General features: G+C 36.3%; 2 protein-coding genes across 6 annotated transcripts in view; one reads left to right on the top strand and one right to left on the bottom strand.

Annotated features, from left to right (window-relative positions):
• Nucleotides 1-6,381, bottom strand: part of FGFR1OP2 (FGFR1 oncogene partner 2) — a 29,320-nt gene extending 22,939 nt beyond the window's left edge. For 2 of the 3 annotated variants that reach the window (XM_032855210.1, XM_032855208.1), the window contains exon 1: nt 6,296-6,381. The gene's annotated coding sequence lies outside the window, so the exon portion shown is untranslated. The remainder of the gene's footprint in view (nt 1-6,295) is intronic. The other variant, XM_032855209.1, reaches the window with a different exon arrangement.
• Nucleotides 6,382-6,714: 333 nt separating this feature from the next.
• Nucleotides 6,715-22,374, top strand: part of INTS13 (integrator complex subunit 13) — a 28,280-nt gene continuing 12,620 nt past the window's right edge. For 2 of the 3 annotated variants that reach the window (XM_032855212.1, XM_032855213.1), the window contains exons 1-8: nt 6,715-7,261; nt 8,231-8,467; nt 10,452-10,526; nt 15,162-15,364; nt 15,734-15,814; nt 17,074-17,164; nt 18,533-18,661; nt 20,195-20,279. In XM_032855212.1, the coding sequence (XP_032711103.1) occupies nt 8,243-8,467; nt 10,452-10,526; nt 15,162-15,364; nt 15,734-15,814; nt 17,074-17,164; nt 18,533-18,661; nt 20,195-20,279 (889 nt within the window). In that variant the 5' untranslated portion in view covers nt 6,715-7,261; nt 8,231-8,242. The remainder of the gene's footprint in view (nt 7,262-8,230; nt 8,468-10,451; nt 10,527-15,161; nt 15,365-15,733; nt 15,815-17,073; nt 17,165-18,532; nt 18,662-20,194; nt 20,280-22,374) is intronic. The other variant, XM_032855214.1, reaches the window with a different exon arrangement.

Raw genomic sequence — 22,374 nt, forward strand, 5'->3', positions numbered from 1 at the left:
CCAAAACCAGACACATTCCAGAGAGACAGAGAACCACAATGCAGTATCTCTCATAAACATAAATGTAAAATATCCTCAAGAAAATATTAGCAACTCAAATTCAGCAACATATAGAAAGAATAATACACCATGACCAAGTAGGGTTTATCCCAGAACTCAAGACTGTTTCTCTATTTAAATATTAATCAATGTAATTCACTATTAAAAAAAAAAAACCTACTTCATCATACTAATTGGTGTTTTTGGGGGGGGAACCCAACTACATCCTTTCATAATAAAAATTCTCTACAAATAGAAGGGGATTGCCTCAAAATAAGAAACAGCATCTTTAATATAGTCAACATCATACTTAAGTGAAAGACTGTATTCAAAAAATGAAATTTTGGGGTATAAAGATAATAAAACATATGTAGGACAAAATGCTAATTAAGGAAACCAAAGAGGGTCTAAATAAATGGAGACACACTGTGTTCATAAATTGGAAGACTCAACATAGTACGGATGTCAATCTTCCATAACTCATCTACAGACTTAATGCAACTTCCAATCAAAATCACAGCAGGTCTTGCTGTAGAAATTGAAAAGCTAATTCTAATGTTTCTATGAAAATGCAAAGAGACTAGGATAGCCAAAAGAATTTTGAAATCAAAGTTGGAGAAATCACACCACCAAATTTTAGGACTTACTATAAAGTTACAGCAATCAAGACAGCATGGTATTGACAGAGACAGAAGAGAATAGAGGTCGGAAATAAGTCTAAAGAAACATGGTCAACTGTTTTTTGAAAAAGATGTACAGACACTTCACAGGGGAAAGGACGGTCTTTTTTTTTTTAAAGACTTTTTATTTATTCATTTGAGACAGAGAATGAGAGAGAGAGGTAGAGGGAAAGTGAGAAGCAGACTCCTCGCTGTGCCAGGACCAGCCTCGACTAAGGGCTCAATCCCAGGACCTGTAGATAATGACCTGAGCCCAAGACAGAAACTTAACCATCTGAGCCACCCAGATGCCCAGGAAAGGAAAGTCTTGTCAACAAATGGCCACACGCCAAAAAATGAACCCCAACATAATTCTTACACTTTATATAAAAATTAACTCAAAGTAGACCATAGACCTAAATGTAAAATGAAAAGCGGAGAAAATCTTTGTGACCTGGGATTAGGCAAAGATATTTTTAGACAGGATATCAGAAGCTTGATTCATATAAATAAATAAATAAATAAATAAACAAACAAACAAACAAACAAACTAGACTTCATCAAAACTAGAAACTTAAAAAAAAAAAAACAAAAAACCCAGAAACTTCTGCTCAGGGAAATGCATTTTAAGACAATCTGAAAAGACAAGCTACACACTGGAAGGCAAAATTTGCAAATCACATATATGACAAAGGGCTTTATCTAGAATACATAAAAAACTCTCAGAACAAACCTTAAGAAAATCATCCAATTTTTAAAATGAGCAAAAGACTTTAACACTTAACTAAAAAGACATAAAGGTGGCAAATAAGCACATGAAAATACGTCAGCATCATTAGCTATTAAAGATATGCAGTTAATGAGATCCACTATACCCCTATTAAGATGGCTAAAATAAAAAGTACTGACATTTCAAGTGCTGCACGGATAAAGTATGACCGCAACTGCCATACAATGCTGGTGACGATGGAAAATGATATGGGTATTTCAGAAAATGGTTTGGCAGCGTCTTACCAAGTTAAATATCTAGAGCTAGATATGGTCTTTATGACCTCGCAATACTACTTTGGGCATTTACTGTAGAGAAATGAGTGGAAAAGCAAACTGTAGTACAGCAATATATGGAATGTGGTACGGATACAGACAACAATATAGATGAATCTCAAGGGCATTAATGCTGAGTGAAAGAAGATAGTTTCAAAATGTTACATATTGTTTCCATTTACCTGGCACAGCCAAAAAGACAAAACTATAATGCACTTCCTGTCCCCAAGGTTTTGCCTTTGTCATTCATCTGGTTGTTATTTGCATGTATGGTATAAGGAAGCTATCTACTTATATTTCCTTTGTCTTATGGGGACAACTAGTTGCCCTGGTCTCATTTATTATATAGTACATTTTTCCAGCACTGAATTTTTTCCTATTGAAATATATTTGACATATAACATTATGTAAGCTTAAGGTGTACAACATATTGATTTGGTATTTATATATTGTAATATGATTGCCATTGTAATGATAATTAGCATCTCTATTATGTCACATTATTTCTTTCTTATGGTTGGAATACCCCCACTCATTTTAATGCCACATGTGTTTTTTCAATAAATGGATGGGTATGTTTTTGAGCACTCTATTCTACCTCTGGGTCTTTTTTATCTATCTCCACATCAATACTATGTTGCCTCAACTGTTATAGTAGTAAAATACACCCTTACTATCTGGCATGGCAAGTAACCCTCTTCTCTTTCAAAATTGTTTACTTATTCTTAGCTTTCTCTTAAACCTAACTCAATCCAAATGGACCTCTGGGGCACCTGGGTGGCTCAGTTGGTTAAGTGCTGGACTCTAGATTTCCCTCCAGGGCACCTGAATGGTAACTCTTGATTTTTGGCTCAGGTCATGATCTCAGGGTTATGAGATTGAGCCCTGCATCAGGCTGGGGTGAAGCCTGCTTTAGAGTCTTTCTCTCCTTCATCCTCTGCCCTTCTCTTCCTCTAAGAAAGAATTGGAAAACAACAACAACAACAACAAAACCAAAACCAAATGGACCTCCAGAGCACTCTAGATCAAATTGCTAGGTATTAATTTTAATTAATTCAAATTGTTGGTAGATTTCTAAACCCAAGGAATACTACCTTATTTTCTTTTGGTCAACAGGACAAGTGTTATTCCCATTTCATCAATAAGGAAATAGACTCTGGGATCCCAAAGGAGCTGAATGGCAGTACATGCAGCAAGGAAGGAACCATGCTAGTATCAGAAATAGAATTTCTGATCCTGAGTCTAGCACCATACTTAGAAGCCTAGGTGGATCCTCAGGACCATTTACCTGTAGCTATGTAAAAACCATCTGTCTCCCTGGGTGAAAAAACAAATTCCCTGACCTGCTTCACCATGGGATTTCCGAGATATTAGAAAAACTGTATATCAAGCCAGCAATAGAAAATAAAAGGGGGTGTAAATGAAGAAAATATTAAAAAAAACCCACCAAATTCCAAATATTTTCCTTTATAATTAATAAAAACCTACCATCTACTTTAAATAGGCATCACAGTTAATTATAAAATCAATTAATGTTTACTGACAGGTTTTTTGAAGTTAAAATTAACACTCACTTTAAAAAATCTTCTCTAGATTGCATAATGAAATACTGTCAAAATGAACTATATTTAAAATTTGCTTTATAACTATAAAAATATACCTATTCAGAAAAAGGATTCTAAACATCAGGTAATTGAAAGCATAATTTTGTTAACACTTCAGAAAGATAGTGACACAGAGTTTCTAAGAATCTGCATGCTCATTTCCTGTATGTGAAACAACAGAAAAGTTTAAAATATTTTATAACATGCATTTACTTTGCCACCTTTTTTTGAAAATCATTGTTTTCTCCCCCTTTTTTGGCTAGTAAGTGGAGTGGGAAGAAGACTGCTTTCCAAACTCTTTAACGATTGTTAAATATTTAAAAATAGACTCCAGTAAAAAAAGGAAATATTTTCCATTTATCTGCCTATTTTTACAGTGCTTGTCATAACTGGTCATGGTGCACTCACATTATTTTCTATACGTAGGTCCAAATTATAGATGAAATTTTTCTAAAGTAGGTTTTCCCCTGCCTGCACTAGCCATATTCTCGCCCACTTTGCCACCCAAAGATATCGGCAGACTCCTGGCAGAGGATTCAGAACATTCTGCTGCTTATAAAAGAGAAACCACCACCCACTCAAGACAGCAACTGCCAGCTGTTTAGTTTTACATTTTGGTCAAGAAAATTTTAAAGAAATTCAAGTCACTCTTTTTTCTCTTTTAACCACAAATCTACTATCCCATAGCTGGACATACACAGAAATTATGACTGATGGTTATGACTGGTGACTACTGATACACCATAAATTTGTCTTCAAATATTAACAACCAAGTTTAGTTAAAAAAATTTATTGGACTGCTCAGGCAGGTACTGCAAATATTAATTAGTAGATAATATTAACAGATACATATTGAGGGGCGCCTGGGTGGCTCTGTCAGTTAAATGTTTGCTTTTGGCTTAGTTTGTGATCTTGGGGTCCCGGGATGGAGCCCCACATTGGGCTCCCTGCTCATTGGGGAGTCTGCTTCTTTACCTCTCTCTCTCTCAGATAAATAAATAAAATAAATTTTTTTAAAGATACATAAGGAAACAGAAAAATAAAAAGGCATAGTTATGGCTTTCTTAGAAACTTTTAATCTAAAGAAATCAAGAATGTATGTAAATTACATATGTAATTAAACATCTTATACAGACAATATATTATTGTACTTGAGAGCACAGAAAATTTTCACAATCTTTGAAAATGATGGAAACCACATGTTTGGAGCTTTATGAAGAAGCTAAATTTTTAAAGTTGGAAAGACAGAATTTAAAAGGACACAGGAGAATTTTTTTTTTTTAACCTTAGAATTGTAGCTAAATATAAGTTGCCTATACTTATAGATTCAAACAGATATGACAGGTCAAGGAACTAACCTAATTTAAACCAGTTATTTATAACCTATGAGCCAAGGAGTCACTGGAAGAGTTACATGGATGTACACACACCAAGTATGATCTTTAGTCTAAAATATTTTTCTCACATATATAAATATTTCCCTATTTTTCATATATAGATAGATACTAGTATAATAAAATATAAAATCATTTAAAAGCAGTTTTTTTTTTCCATTATGCATAATCTCAATTAACAAATACTAAAAATACAATTACTTGTGTTAGGGGTACAGAGTTTCTCATTTTCAAAACAGGTCAGGGGACTTTAGCTAACATACAATATTCCTTCTGGCTCTAAAATTCTGTGATTTTAAGAGCACGAAGGACTCCTATTATGAATACTTAGAACTATTGCATTATAAATATGTATACATATTTACAAATGTATATACAAATGATGCCTATTATGTATATACAAATAATGCCTGCTATGCCCTTAAGCACTGGACTAGCTTTTGTTACAAAGATGAACATGCCAGGATTCCAGACTTAATCTCAAATTGACACAAGAGACAGACACATGAACAAATAATACAGCCTAATAGATACCGAAGAAGAATCATTTCAAGTGCTCTGGGAGCACCAATGGTATTATTAATATCAGCTGGGTGAATCCGAGAAGACAAGAATCTATGAATTGGGTCTAGATGGGTGAGGAGTGGGGTAGAGAGAAAGAGTAAGCATTCTAGACAGATGATACAGCACATACAAAGGCACAGAGCTGTGAAAGTGCCTGACATGTTTGGGCAGCCAGTTCTGGTATGGTTGCATATTAAGGTATTTGGAGGAAAAGCAAGAAGAAACTAAAATCTAAAATGAACTGGAACAGATAGTTAAAGGTCCTGAAGCATATCATGCTTACCAATTAAGACTGAATTCCATTAGGCATAGAGTTAGGGGAAAAGTTTAAGGAAAGGAGTGATATAAACAGATTTTAGGATGATATCTCTATGGAAGGATGATGGTGGAGAAACCAGTGTGTGTGTGTGTGTGTGTGTGTGTGCGGGGGGTGTTGGGCAATTGCAATAATTCTGGTGAAAGAAGGAATAATACAGAGCAGAGCGAGTGGAAATGCAGAATCCAGGATAAAGGTTTCCACTGGGACAGGAGAATAGATACTGGTACCATGATCAGAAATGGAATACGGAAGAAAAGCAGGAAGAAAACCAGGAGAACAGTAGCATTCCCTGGAAGGCAGTTTCAAGAAAGAGGGAATAAGTTCTATCCATGAAATATGCTGCAAAGCTGAAAACTGAAAGGGTCCCTCTTCCCTCCTCTCAATGGCAAGCTCCCAGGTGGGTTTAGGCAGGAAGAAAAGAGAAACGGAAGATGCGTCCAGACAAGGTTAGGGCCAGACTTCAAGAAACTTTCCGCACCTCAGAGACCCGGAAAGAGGAGCTTTACAGCTGGGGCCCGGGAAAAGAAGTACCGCTCCAAGAAGCGGGAAAGGAGCCCAGGGAAACGGCGGGCGGCCAGTAGTTCCCAGAGATGTGAAGAACGACGGCGGCCCTGGGAAAGGAAACTTCAACTCCCTACGCCCGCTCTTGTCCCTCGATTTATTTCCACTTACTCTGGTCTCAATCCCTCGCAGCCGTCAGTTGTGGCGTTACGACCCAAAGCTTCTGCTAACAGGAACCTACGCACCCAAGGGAAAAGACTCCTCTCGCCTCTTCAGCTTCTTCGGCCAGCAGACGCAGGACCCAGCAGGGACTGTCAGTTGAGGGGCGGCTGCAGGGGTCAGCGGAGCTCAGCCCCATCACTGGAGGACCTCCACTGATCGCCTGCGACCAGAGCTCGCAGAGCCCTCAAACCTCGCGAGATTTCCTGCCCCACGTTGCCGGGTTGGCGGGGGCGGGGGGGGGGGCAGAGCCAAGAAATTTATTCGAGGCTTCTCGCAGACATGCGCGAGAGGTGGGGGCGGTTCCCTTCTGCGTCCCTCCCCATCAATCTACTCAGGCTTTTGCTTGCCTTCTCGCAAAGTGTCGCGAGTTTTGCCAGGGGAAGCCGACCTGGGTGGAGAGGCGAAGAAGGGGAGGCCGGGTGGGAGGGCCGTGCGCTTAAGGGGCCGTGGCTGGTTTAGCCGATGCTGTGGTTGGTACTTCGCTGTTGGGGAGGCTCTGAGTTCGCCCGGATCAATCTTCCCAAAGGGTTATTGGGAAAATTAGCGGGTAGAAAATCTTGGGGTTCGGAGGCATTTTTTTATTGGCTCCGCCCTCTTCCTGTTCTGAGAGCTGGGCGTCTGGCCCACCGAGGGGGAAGGGCAGCTTGGCGGGGCTGAGGAAGAGGGCTTTGCGCACGCGCGAGTCCGAGTGTGTGTGAGTGTTTGTGTTCACGCGCACGCGCGCGCGCTCCTGCATTTAGGAAGCCTGGGAAGGACCGGTGTGCTAGGAGATGAGCGGGGAAAGCATAGTCCCCAGTCTTTGGTACCAGACACTCCTGACTGTGCGCTGACCCTCCCCACCCAGCCAGCAGCCTTTTCCAGAGAGGCTGTGGTCCATAGCCTCTGTTCGTTTTCACTGCAGGACCAGGCACGAAAGTAAGCGAACCTCGATCCTGAGGTCTTCCCTATCCACTCACCTTGTACTTTCCACCCCCCACCCTCCAGCAGAGTGTGTTTAGGTTTCTCAAAGAGTTTGCATGAAGGGGAAATGCGTTTGAAAACAGAAGAAAATAGCTAGATCGTAGAAAGTCAGTTCGTTTTAATGAACACTTTTACTCTGCTTACCATGTGCTTTTTGAATGTGGATTGTCTTTTCAGTGTAAGATTTTATTAGCGAAGCAAGGGAGTTTTTATAAGAAAAAGTTTAAAAGTTTCTCTTCCCCAGCAGTGTGGATGGTAGCAACTGAGTTTTTCTGTTCTACAGGATAAATTACTGTGGTGTTACAAAAAGCTAAAGGGGAGACTGTGTATTTGGGGTCCTTATCCTAATGCGAAGACCCGATATGCAGTTGTCTTAAGACATGTTTATTTGGGGCTTTCCTTTTGCTGTCACTCCTCTTTCCTGTTAATTCTGGCCCACCTCAACCTTACTCAGAAGACTTGAGACTTTGGAGGGAAGTCCATACTGCTGACTTGGGTTAGTTTGAGGGTTTATATGTGATTGATGTCAGTTAGCAAGAATCATCAGAAGTATATTTTAAGAGTATTTGTCATTTATTATGTTTGGTATTACGTAAGGGAATCAAGTGCAGTTAACTTTTGTAAACATTTTTTTCCTGACAATTTTAAGTTTATTCAAAAAGCAAAAAATATATATGGACTGTAATTTTGCCTGTGACTGATAGAGTGACAGCTTAATATGGTGTAGCTTATCCCTCCAATTGATAGTTACTTTCTGGTCATGACCTCCTTAAATCTTGTCCTTTGTTGGATAAATTTCTTTGAATACTGATTATTCATGTTCCCTACCAAATCTTTTTGAGGAAAAAACATTAATTAGGAACAATTTAAGGATATTAAATGTCATATATGAGACATTTGGCTAATATATTTTATCCCTCACAGGTTAAAACAAAAATGAAGATTTTTTCTGAATCTCATAAAACAGTATTTGTTGTAGATCACTGCCCTTACATGGCAGAATCATGCAGACAGCATGTCGAGTTTGATATGCTGGTGAAGAATAGGACCCAAGGAATCATCCCTTTGGCGCCCATATCTAAATCATTGTGGACTTGTTCAGTAGAATCTTCCATGGAATATTGTAGAATAATGTATGATATATTTCCTTTCAAAAAGCTGGTGAGTGTGAAGTACAAGCAAAATCATCATTGGGGGCGGGGATGGACTTAACTGTTATATTTTTTACATAAGAATTTACTAAAGTTTTGACTTACAGCTGTTTACTACTTTAAAAAATGTGGTAGGTGGAACTCTTTTTGGGGATTAACATGCTATCTATATTTAATTAGGGCCAATAACAATTCTAACAGCTAACAGTTATGGAGCATTTACATGTGCCAATCATTTCCAAAGTGCTTCATATTTATTAACTTCTTTAATTCTCACAACAATCCTGTAAAGTATCTACTGTAATTACTGGGACAATATTCAAAGTATATAACGACCAGAATAGAATTGAGAATAACCATTGAGAATGTCGCCGGTCAAAGCAGAGGGGATGTTGGGTGTAAGCAATGTCAGATTGTGTTGGTAGCTATCATGTGAATAATCAGCTTTGTTTATTATTGCCATGTTGGAGATCTAGAAATTGAGGTAAATAGAAGAAACTTGTCCTGAGGCACACAGCTAGTTAGAGACAGAACTAGCATTGGAACCTAAGCAGGCTGGCTGCTTATAGTTTTAGTGGATGCACACTAATTGCTGCAGGATTTAGCCTTATTCAAAGAAAAGCTCTTAAGAATGCTAAGTGGAAATTGCTTTTTTCCATCAGAAGACAGATTGAGGATTGATAGATTCCAAATATGAAAATTATCTTCAGGTTTCATCATCTCAGCTCTTTTATTTTGGGAGTCATTTGGTTACCCACAAGTGGATGATTTGCTTTGTCTCATTTGGAGCAGCCTAGGCTGAGACCTAGCCAGTCTCTTAGACTACCACAGGCAGGAAAGTGGCAGTAAGGCTGAACGTAGAGAATCTAATACATTCAGATATATTCCAAAGTAAAATGTAAATTGTTTTTAGTCCCTCTGCAGATTGTGCATGATGTAGGGTAAAAGAACATAAGGAAGATAGGAGGGGAAGATAAGTAGTAATTTCGGATGGAGGCTTTGTTTCAAATTCTGGCATCATTAGCTACCACGTTGTGACCTTGATCATATTGCTTAATTTTTCCAAACCTCAGCTTCCTCACATGTAAGCATAACACCTCTTTCTGTGATGTAAGATTTCAGTGAGATAATATAACTAAAATGGCTAGTAGAATATGTCCCTGTTAGAGAAGACTTCAGAGAGAAAACTACTTACCAAATATATTAGGGATGCAAAACTCATATTTCATGGATAGTTAGAAAAAAGATCATGGATTAGATCATATAGTCCAGGGGAAAGAAATAGTCTTACCCTCCTTCAAAAGGGAGTAATCATCCATCATCTTATATACTTTCTAATATATCCTCCTAATATATCTATTATCATTTTTCTCCGTAGTATTTTTTTGTTTGCTTTTTTACTTTAGGATAAAGTCCAGATGGACTATTTTGACATTCAGTGCCTTTCGTGGTACGGCTACTATCTGTTTCTCTGAGCCCATCTCCCACCCGTTTGCCTGCTGGGACTCTTCTGAGGGTATACATTTAGAGGCCTATGCATTTGCTGTTTGCTGTACCAGGAATTCTCTATCCCCAGCTCCATTTATGGCTGGTTTCTTTTGGTCATTTGGTTTGCAGTCAGTTTCCACTTCTGTAGAGAGCCCTTCTCTGACCACTGAACCTAAAGCAGCTAACCAATTTGGTTTTCATAGCATTTATCACTCACTGAAATTATCTTGTGCATTTACTTGTTTGGATTCTTCCTATACTGCCCTCTATCTTACCACTGCCCCCAAACCCCTGACTTACCCCATATTGTGAGTGACAGAACTTTTATTCGTTGCTGTATTCCCAAATCCCCAGTGCCAAGGATAGCACCTGGCATATACTAAGCATTCTAGAACTATAAAGTGAATGAATAAATCAGCAAGCCAGTGCTAGAGACTGCATATTAAATATGATATGATTGAGTGGAATTGGATGTGAATACTAATTATGTCTTTGAACTCTGTCAGGTGAATTTCATTGTGAGTGACTCTGGAGCACATGTTTTAAATTCTTGGACTCAAGAAGACCAAAATTTGCAGGAGGTATGGTTAGGTTTTGAGCTGTAGCCATTTCTGAAAATTATCTGAATGTGGTAATAGTTTCTTGGAAAACAATTTGAAAGATTTTTTTTTTTATCAGTATACTATTTGCCTGTAGTTTTAAAACAATACTAAATGAAAAACAGCTGTCTTCACTCCAGTCTATTCCCACTTCCTAGAAGCAAACTTTCAACTCTAGCTCATCTAGTATGTACTTCCGTATTTCTAAATAATGGTTTTTACTGCTATTGATAGAGTTCTCAATTTAAACTTTATGTTTTATCATTATTGTTAATGAAAATTTAACTTTTAGCTTTCTTGTCACCCATGCTTACCCTCTTACCTTCCCTCATTTTCTCAGTGTTCTTATATCAGAATTTTTGTTAATTTAGAATTGCATATTTGCAATATCTATATAAAGTGTTATTTACTGCTAAGCTAAGTAGTATATATGGGTATTTCCTTTCTCTTTTTTAGGTTTTATTGAGATATCATTGACATACAGCTCTGTATAAGTTTAAGGTGTACCACATAATGATTTGACTTACATATTCTTTCCGTTTTTGTGTAACTTTTTGTTTAGTGCTTCAATTTATCATTTCCTTTTTTTCTTAATTTGCTTTATTTTATGTGTATCTTGCTGCTTTTCCTCATGTCTCTATAAAAATTGTTAATATATAGGGGCGCCTGGGTGGCTCAGTGGGTTAATTAAGCCCCTGCCTTCAGCTCAGGTCATGATCTCAGAGTCCTGGGATTGAGCCCCGCATCGGGCTCTCTGCTCAGCGGGGAGCCTGCTTCCCCATCTCTCTCTGCCTGCCTCTCTACCTGCTTGTCATTTCTGTCTGTCAAATAATAAAATCTTTTAAAGAAAGTCAGTATTTTTATCATAAGTGTATGAGAAATTTAGCAGCTTGTTTTTTTGCTTGAAATACTTCTTGGAGCATAGTCTTTTGCTCTAGTTTGAACTAGCTGCTTTCTAGGCCTGATGGTTTTTAAACATTATTTGTCTAAGGATATTGAGATTTGTGATAGATTATGTTCTTTGCTGTTGTTGAGTTGGGTGACAGACTTCAGTTTCCTGGGTTCTTCACTGATGAATATGAATATGAGAGATAGGCATTAGTGAAATATTTGAATACATTTTTTGAATGATTTCATGTTAAAATTTTTTTGTTAATGGATATCCTTCAATGGAAATAATTTCATCTAAATGTGTTATAAATGGAACTTTAAAAAAAATATATTTATTTATTTATTTGTTTGTCAGAGAGAGCACACAAGTGCACAAGCAAGCAGAGTGGCAAGCAGAGGCAGAGAGAGAAACAGGAGCCCGATGCAGGACTCTATCCCAGGACCCTGGGATCTTGACCTGGGCTGAAGGCAGCAGCTTAACTGACTGAGCCACCCAGGCGTCCCGTAAATGGAACATTTTTAAAGAAAATGTGTTTATCACAGTGTTTGGTCTTAAAATGTGATTAGTATTGTAATATGTAAACATATCTAATCTTTTATTCTTTTGAGGTAACACACTCGTGCAGTGGGCTTTTATTGTTTTGACTTTGCTTTATATTACTCCAGAGCATTCTTTATTCTTTCTTTACTTTAAAAAATAATGTTAAAGACTCTGTACATTCTCTCTGCATTTTCTTTTTGAAAGGGCATGTATTTTTGCTTTACTTTTTTTAAGAGGTACTATGAAGGAAGCCTGAAGCCTCTCTAGTTGTGTCTGAATAAAAATCAGTACAAATTTGTATAGGTTTTCTTTATTTCACCTCTGCAGTGCTATAAAAGTTGTGCATTTGATAATGGTATATATAGTAATGATAAGAGAATTGCTACTTCCCTCTGCTTTCTGAATGTGAAGGCACATTGTATCATGCTGATTGCTTTTAAATTGTGAACAGAAGAGGAAACTAGTTAGGCAACTATACAGCAGATCACTGGTGTTTTAAGATTATATAAAATAACTGACATTTTGTATCAATTATGTATAATCTTGTTTGTGTTAACACATTTAATGTTTAGCTTTGGTTAACCATGTCACACCTTTCCCTAGTTATTGTGAACAATCATGAGTAACAAGTGAAGTAGATTGAAGACGAAATTTGGGGCTAGAAGGGTTGTAAACATCCTTTGCTTCGACTCCTTTCATGTGCAGGTGAAGGAACAGAGGCCCACGGGAGCCAGAGGTGGTTTGACTTATATACCTGAGTCCAGGGCTCTTTCTGTTACAGCACATGACTCTATCCTATACATCTTAAATTTTATCACCCAAAATTGTTGGAGTTCAGACGTTTGGGTCTGGTTTTTGTAGGCTCAATTAAATAAAGTTTGAAAGTATTGCACTAATATGGGACAGGTTATATTATTTTCACTTTCAGGTTAGGAGAGATTGACCAGGGTTACACAGTGTTTAAAGGCATAGCCAGAATTTCATTCCATCTCTGTCTGATTCCAAAAGTTAAGCCTGCTTTCTGCTACTTTCCCTAGAATCACAACATCCCTAAAAAGCTACTTTTTTTTTTTTTAAGATTTTATTTATTTGATAGACAGAGATCACAAGTAGGCAGAGAGGTAGGCAGAGAGAGAGAGGAAGGGAAGCAGGCTCCCCGCCGAGCAGAGAGCCTGATGCGGGGCTTGATCCCAGGACCCTGAGATCTTGACCTGAGCCGAAGGCAGAGGCTTAACCCACCGAGCCACCCAGGCGCCCCTAGCTACTTTTTAATTGAGTTTCTCCTATGTACCGGGGACTTTGTATAGTCATTTTTACACAGTTTTTTTTTTTTCTTCCTTTTCTGATTACTTTTCATGAATAGGTAATATTTACATACTTTAGAAATTAAGTTTACATATATACATACACATGTACTTATGTACACATATTCATATGTGTATGTGTAGTAAAAGGTAGACCTTGAAAACTTTCCGGTTCATCCCCTGACCCAATTAGTGGTGTGCTAGACCCCGGTTGTACCAACTTGGGACTGGTGAATGTGTTCAACTCCTACCAACTTTGTGTTCAGTAAAGCTTGAAATCTGCCATGGTGGGAGTATTTTATTTAACCATACATACTGGCAAAAACAAGTTAGGACCTCCCTGCACCCCCGACTTCAGAGAGCTGATTTACCAGCAAATTACTGTTTATCCCCACCACTATTAGTTTTTTATGGCTCATTCCAGAGTGTCTATGCATATACAAGCAAAGTCCTTCCAGTTTGTTCTCTTTCAAGATTGTTTTGGCTGTTTTCTGACTCTTGCAATTCTATAATAATTTTAGAATCACCTTGTCAGTTTCTACAAAGAAATCAGCTGGGATTCTGACATGGATTAAGTTTAAATTGTAGTTGAGTTTGAGTAATGTTACTATTTTAACAATATTAAGTCTTTCAACCCAGGAACATGGGATGTTTTACATTCATTTAGATCTTTCATTTCTTTCAACAGTGTTTTGTAGTTCTCAGGATATAAAATTTGCATTTCTTTTGTTGATTTTTTTCCAGAGATTGTATTCTTTTTGTGCTATTATAAATGGAATTGTTTTCTACATTTTTGGGTTATTCATTGCAAATGTGTTGCAGTACAATTTTATTTTTAATTATTGATTATGTATCCTGCAAATTGCTGAACTTGCTTATCATTTCTAATAGTTTGTTAGGGGATTCCTTATGATTTTCTACATACAAGATCATGTAGGGGCGCCTGGGTGGCTCAGTTGGTTAAGCATCTGCCTTTGGCTCAGGTCATGATCCCAGGGTCCTGGTATCGAGCCCTGCTCCATCTCCCTCTCCAGCTCCCCCTGCTTGTATGCTCGCTCTCTCTTTTTTTCAAATTAATAAAAATATTTTTTTTCTTTTTAAAGATTTTATTTATTTGACAGACAGAGATCACAAGTAAGCAGAAAGGCAGGCAGAGAAGGGGAAGCAGGCTCCCCGCCGAGCAGAGAGCTCGATGTGGGGCTCGATCCCAGGACCCTGGGATCATGACCTGAGCTGAAGGCAGAGGTTTTAACCCACTGAGCCACCCAGGTGCCCCAAATAAATAAAAATCTTAAAAAAAAAAATCACGTCATCTGCAACATAGAGATAATCTTACTTCTTTCTTTCCAATCTGGATTCCTTTTATTTCTTTTTCTTAATTGCCCGGGCTAGGACCTCCAATATAGTGTGGAATAGAAGTGATGAGAGAAGACAGCCTTCTTCTATTCCTGATCTTAGAGGGAATATATCCAATCTTCATTATTAAGGATGATGTCATCTGTAGGTTTTTCGTTGGTGCCATTTTCTGCTTGAGGAAGTTCCTGTCTATATCTAGTTTGTTGATTGTTTTTATCATGAAAGGTCCTGGATTTCGTGAAATGCTTTTTCTGTGTTTATGAAGATGATCATGGGGTTTTTGAAAAATTTTATTGGTATTTACGTTAATTGATTTTCAGATGTTAAATCAACTTTGCATTCCTGGGCTATAAGTCATGGTGTATAATTTGTCATTTTATATGTTGCTGGATTTGGTTTGGTGGTATTTCGTTGAGGTTATTTGTGTCCATATTTGTAAGATATACTGGCTGTAGTTTTCTTGTGATGTCTTTGTCTGACTTGTACATACTCTTGTCAACATAATCATTTTCTCTTTTTTTTCAGCTCATGGCAGCATTAGCTGCTGTTGGGCCTCCTAATCCACGAGCAGATCCAGAATGCTGCAGCATTCTGCATGGTCTTGTTGCAGCAGTGGAAACCCTGTGTAAAATTACAGAATACCAACATGAGGCTCGTACTCTACTAATGGAAAATGCAGAACGTGTTGGAAATAGAGGACGAATAATTTGCATTACTAATGCAAAAAGGTGAGACATTAATCACAATAATTCTTTTACTAAGGGAATTTTAATGTCTTATTACAGTTTTTATTTTAAAAAACAGGGACAGCATGTTAGTGTTTAGGCATATCTCAAGTAGCCTTTCTAATATTGAAGCTGTATTTATCCAGTTCTAAAATACTCATTTCAGTGAAATCTACTTAGATTGTCATCATATAGGTTAATTTGACTTTTTTTCTCATTAGTTTTTCAGCTGATTCTTTGGTATTGTGAGTGAACATGCTAAAGACAGTTCTTATTGAAGTAATTTTAAGTGCTTATAACAAGATACTGCAGCTGAATAGTGTGTTTAATTTTTTCACTGTATACTCAAGTTTGTTCTTTTTTATACCATAGTGATAGTCATGTACGAATGCTTGAGGACTGTGTCCAAGAAACAATTCATGAGCATAACAAGCTTGCTGCAAATTCAGATCAGTGAGTATGATCATAAGTGAAATAAATACTCCATTTTATAGTCCTGTGTTTCATTATAATTATTCCAATGATTATAACAGTAATTGGTAGCATTCCCTTGAATTCTCCACTGGCTCTACAAATTAGCCAAAAAATGTATGTTTGATCAGAAAATTTTCCCATTTTCTCTTTCATGTTAAAATTTTACTTTTTTTTCGATAGGAAAGGTGATCAGAAGGGTAAAATAATACATACATTTATAAAGCATACTTATTTTGATGGCTTGCTCTCATACTTTGTGTTACAAACTTGTAGTTGGTAGCATTATTTAATATATACCAAATCAAAACATAATAACTAATTGCATTGTATGAATTTTTTAAAAGGATTAAAGCTGGGGCACTTGGGTGGCTCAGTTGGTGAGTGTCCAATTCTTGGTTTTGGCTCAGTTCATGATCTCAGGGTCATGAGATCAAGGCCTGCATTGGGCTTGGCACTGAGCGTGGGGTCTGCGTAGGGTTCAGGGTTCTCTCTCTCTCCGTCTGCCTCTTCTACCACCTCCCCTTCCCTCACAAAAAAAATAAGTAAATAAAGCTATTAAAGACATGTTTAGGACAGTTGCAATGTGGAGTTTATATTTGATTGAACTATTACTAATTTTCTTAATTGGAGTACTGGTATTATTGTCAATGAGTAGGATTATTTTCTATTATTATTACCTGATTTTGTCTTTAAAAATCATTAGTTTTTTGTTTTTTTTTTTTTTTAAGATTTTATTTATTTATTTGACAGCCAGAGATCACAGGTAGGCAGAGAGGCAGGCAGACAGAGAGGAAAGGAAGCAGGCTCCCTGCTGAGCAGAGAGCCCGATGCGGGGCTCAATCCCAGGACCCTGGGATCATGACCTGAGCCGAAAGCAGAGGCTTTAACCCACTGAGCCACTCAGGTGCCCCAAAAATCATTAGTAAAAGAGAAACAAATATACAATATATTCATTTTCTCTGTGGCGGTTATCTATTAAAAATTATTTCTGATTATAAGACATTTTCCTTTATTTTTCAAACACACAAGAAAGTATCATTTTTGCATTTGTAGTAAATTCATATTCGTATTAGTACAGCAATTATATGGTTTTTCTAAGTATTTAGCTTTTATGTTAACAGCAATATCCGATTATAGAGATATACTCTTTTGATATATTAAACTTTCAATAGTTTACCAACCTGGATTCTTTACATACTGTGTATTCTTATATTCTAAGTAAGAAGTTTCTCTTTAAGTCTCATGCAGATTCAGAAGTGTGAGCTGGTCTTGATCCATACTTACGCAGTTGGTGAAGATAGTCTTGTATCTGATCGTCCTAAAAAGGAGGTAAGTACGGAAGTAATTCAAGGAAAGATCACTGTTATTTATTAATAAGAATCGCTGAGAAGGGTTAGCATAAAAATGATCACATTGCCAACATTTTCTGCCAAGATCTTTAGAGTTTCAAAGCAATCTCTGTGGCAAAACACTTATGTTGATTCTTTATGTTGTAATCATAGATGTTAAAATGTTTTCTGTTTTGCTTGCCTGTTGAAGTTTAAATGTGTTGCAAAACCATACATAGTCTGTATTGTTCCTAAAATTTCAGTTACTGTAATGGATTTCAGTTGCTTTAATGACTTTTTATTGTATAAAAATCTATTTTTCATCATTAGAAAGGCAATATACTTTTTAACAAAAATAGACTCTGATAACAAATTAATTTTACTTGTCCAGAGGACAAAGCTAAAACTAATTTTTAATCTTCGTTTTACTTTTTAAATAAATTTGAACAATTTTAAAGGGAAAAGATGCGTCTGCTGATTTTTAAATGGATTGTATCACATAACATTCTCCATCAATGTTGTGTTTAGAAAATAGATGTATGGATTTATATAGTTATATTAAATGTGTATGTTCTTATGTTCTGGTTTTTCATTTAGCCTTAATTTATATAAACATGGGAAGTATTACCTTACCCAAGTGTTCGATAGTTAAGTGGTATTTTTAGGTCATTAACGCTATCATTGTGTTTTTAGGTGGTTTCCAGTGAAAGCCCCCCCCCCCTTTTTTTTAACTTTTTTCTGCCTCTTTTGATAATGTGGCTGCATGTTGGCTTTATTTTGTGATAACTAAAAATTTATTTACACTAAATATTATACCCTGGACTGAGTGAAGGCTTATATAATCTTGTTGTAAGTAACTTTGTTGTAAGTAGCCTAATTGCATTAATTGGTGACGAAATAATGACGTTTATGGCAATTTCCACATTCTTTATTATAATAAGTAATTTTAGTTACAGGGCTTTTTCCTCTCCACAAAATTAATTGTTTTTCTATAGTATTTCTCTGGACCATTTCAAATCATTTTGCATATAGATAAATAGAAGTAAAAACTATAAACTAAGATAAATATTTAAATCAAAGACTATTCCACTCTTAAGTTTCAAGAGAACAAAGACTTTGCTTATTTGCTACATCTTCTAATAGTTCAGTTTCTGGCACATAATGTAGTAAGTTCTTAGTCTTTATCTGTTGAGTGATTGAGTGTATGAAAATTTTTTGCTAAAATAATGATCATAGTTAATTTATGGGCCTTTTTATTTTTTCTAAATTCTAAAAAGTAGAAATACTTATATTCCCATCTGTAAACATATTGGCACTAGGTCACACTATATTAATGTTTTATGTTTTTTTTTTAATACTTTTTTTGTAGTTATCTCCTGTTTTAACCAGTGAGGTTCATAGTGTTCGGGCAGGACGGCATCTTGCTACCAAATTAAATATTTTAGTACAACAGCATTTTGACTTGGCTTCAACTACTATTACAAATATTCCAATGAAGGTAGGCAGCTCCTTTTCTTGCTGTTTTGAAAGCTCTGCTTTGCTTCTTAAATATTTTTTTGACATGTATTGTTTATTTTAATTGAACCTTAACTTTTTCTCCCCATATCATATTTTCTGTTTTACTAGCCCACATTCAGTGTCTTTGACCAGGTCAGTACATAGTGAAAAGCAACAAGAAAGGATCACAGAACAAAATCCTGTATTTTTCTTTTTAGTAAGAGCACTGTATTTCAGCTTTTTTGTTTTTAACTATGTTCTCATTATTTTCATCAAAATCTAATCTGTATCTTAAATGATTACTTTTTCTGTGATTCTTTTCCTGACAAGTATGTTACTAGATTTTATTTTGTGCATCCTAGTGGATCTTTTATTTCCTATATTATTGTTCTTACTCATCTAGTATGAAGGTGTTTGTAACTAATAGGTCTGAGAGGGAAAAAATAGCTTGTAGTTTTAAAAAGTTTATTATATTCCAGCTGAAAAACCGAAGATGTAAGTCACATGATTTTACTAATGGATTTTGTTAGGAATCTGTTGGTACCTATTCATTTCCATTATTTTATCATTCAGTTGCCTAGGACCAGCACAATGCCTGGCCCATAATAAGCTTCAGGTGAATTTTTACTGAGCAGAGTTGAATTTAATTTTATTGGTTATGTTTGCAAATATGAAGTAGTCACCATATCTAAAAGTTCAAATTGGCTTTAAGTCCAGTTTCATTGTTTTGCTGCCACATGATGAACACTAAATTTTGTGAGAAATATGATCAGTTCATTATTAATTTCCTCCTTATACTAATGGCTGGCTCTTTAATAGAGATTGTAGCCTTATCCAGTGGAATGGTTTGGATGCAAAAGCAATTATCAAGTAAATTAGCGTAATATATTTTAATATATGTAATTTCATGAATTATAAGAAAAATACTCTGAGGGTGACAGATACCTTGCTTTTTAAATTTGATATTTGTGTGCAACTGGTGTGACTCTTTCTTCATATCCTTTTCTTGTAAATAGATAATATTGAAGTTCTTATATACTAATTAGTGAAAACAAGTTACTAAACTTGTTTATTAGTCTGTATTTGCTATTTCATATAACTGGTATTTGCTAATTTCTTATAGGTATTTAAAGATGCTATTCCCCCTGTAAAGAACTACTTCACTTTTAATTTGTATAAACTCTTTCAATTACATAATATTTATATATACATATTATGGCAGTGTTGGCAGGACAGTACATTTGGAGTAAAAAATCTAAAGGTTTGGAAGAGTCATCATTTATGATAATTCTGATGTAAGAAAAATCATTAAATACTTTATTACTTATATATAGCTAGTAGTTTTTATATAGAGTTCATATTGCCTTGGAAAACTATTGCATCTTTAAATAGATTAATCACTGAGCAAACTGTCCCATTGTAGCCAATTATTGTTGGGTGTATTTTACCTCACTTGAAGCAAGAAGCAAAATGAACAATAAGTAACTTAATTATTTTGAAAATAAAACCAAGTTATTTTAAATTTTGCTTTAAGGAAGAACAACATGCTAATACATCTGCCAATTACGATGTGGAACTGCTTCATCACAAAGACGCGCATGTGGATTTCCTGAAAAGTGGTAAGTAAGAGGTGTCGGAAGCTAGTATTCTGTAAGATCTGACATATGAAAGCATACTAACAACTTTGAGAAGTTTGTCAGTAAACAAACATGATGGACAGTGGTCATTTCCTTCCACACTTATTCCACAGTATTATCTATTAATGACCATGAAACTAGCATTCTGTAGAATTTTCCTCTGGGAAACACGAGGTGACTAGAACAAATACTGAGAGGGATAGCCATGACAGTCATGTCATAGTTTCCTTTTGCAAGCAAACTGTTTTGGGAAAGCGAAAAGAACGAGAACTGACTTGAAAAGTGATAGACTTCCAGCTTGCATGCATAAAAACCAGTTGTTTTTAAATTTAAATTTGTTTTCTTTCCCCTAAAAATTAATTGAGTCAGTAGATCCCATCACCAAAATCATTTCTGTAACTGTATCAGCATGGTTTGGGGGAGAAGACTCCGGAGATAATAGACAAGAGTTTTAGCTAAATCTTTGCCACCATCTAGCAAGACCCATGTTTCTAGACTTCAGTTTGCATACTTTACTGAATTAAAGATTATTAGATGAACTGTAATATTCCATCCATTCCTAAAGTTCAGTGATGTTGCCTTTAAGTTTTGGCATTTGTGTTAAGTCCTTTAGAGTATTTTCTATGGAAGTTGATGCTATCAGAAATTAAATGGTTGACTTTGATCATGTTGTATACAACTTTTCTGAAGTTAATACCTTCAACCAGTCATAACATTTGTTACATGTATAAGGAATCTTGAAATTAACCTAATACAGATTTCTAACATGAGAAAAACTGCTAAGATAAATGGTTTTATTTTTGTTTAACAAAGGAATGTAAATAACTTGTTTTTAAAAATATAGTATGTGGAAATTACTAAGAATCTGTGAGGTAATACCAACTTTTAAAATGTTTATTTTTAAAACAAAAATATTAAGAATGTTCTTTGTGACACAAAATATTTCTTTAAGATAGTTATTGATTGACCTGTTGTATGTGTGACACATGGGCAACCTGTGTAAAATGCTAGCTTCACAGTAGGAACAGGGTGCTGTGAGAATGTAGGGATTGCAGGTGATTATGCCTACATGGTTAGGCAAGCTTTCCAGAGATGACATTAGAGCTGGATTTTGATGAGTAAGCTTACACTTTAGCCCACACATCTTACCTGAGCTCCAGATCTATAGATTCTACTGCTACTGCCTAATTATATCTACTGCCTCAGAGTCCTAAAACTCAACACTCCCAAAGCAACTGAGGAGCTCTGACCCCTGAACTGGTGGTCATTGTCACCTTTTTAATTATTTTTTTTCCTTAAGATTTATTTATTTGAGAGAGAGTGTGTGCACATGCACACGGTTTGGAGGGGATAGACTGAGGGAGAGGGAGAAGCAGACTCCTTGCTGAGCTCAGTCCCCGAACCCTGAGATCATAACCTGAGCTGAAGGCAGATGCTTAACCAATTGAGCCACCCAGATGCCCCCTGGTCTTCTCTTGTTCCCTCTTTCAGTGAATGACATTATTGTCTGTCCAGCTACTTAAGGCAGAAACCTTAGTCATCTTTGAGACATCTCTCTGACATTCTTCATATCTAGTCCATCATCATATTTTCTTGATTTTATCTACTAAGTTTCTCTAAAATACTTCCATACAACTGCATCTCTACTCCCATTTCCATCTCTGTGATCCAGCCTATTATTTTCTTACCTAGTATCCCATAGTAACCCCCTAAATGGTCTGTTTACTCTATTCTGCTAGGTAGAATAGCTTTTAGAATGCTAATCCTGACCATGTTCCCTTAGCTTACAATCCTTTATTGCTTTTCTTTTACCCTTAGGATAAAGACTCAGTTGTTGAAGTGTCTTACCAGGCCCTGCATTGCCTGGTTTGTCCTCCTTTCCGTTCTCTTCTCACAACATACGCCTCTCCTCTGTTTCAGCCATGTAGGCCTGAAACTCTTCATTCTCCTTCCTTTCACAGTATCATGGCATCTGCTGTTTTTCTTTCTTGCTCAAATACTCTTTGTTTCCTTCAATTTCCTTCATTTCTTTGTTAATTTCTACTTACCTTTTCTTTTTCTTTTTCTTTTTTTTTTT

Source organism: Lontra canadensis, unplaced genomic scaffold (genome assembly GCF_010015895.1).
Source record: "Lontra canadensis isolate GAN:19392208 unplaced genomic scaffold, GSC_riverotter_1.0 scaffold9, whole genome shotgun sequence".
NCBI classification, from domain to species: Eukaryota; Metazoa; Chordata; class Mammalia; order Carnivora; family Mustelidae; genus Lontra; species Lontra canadensis.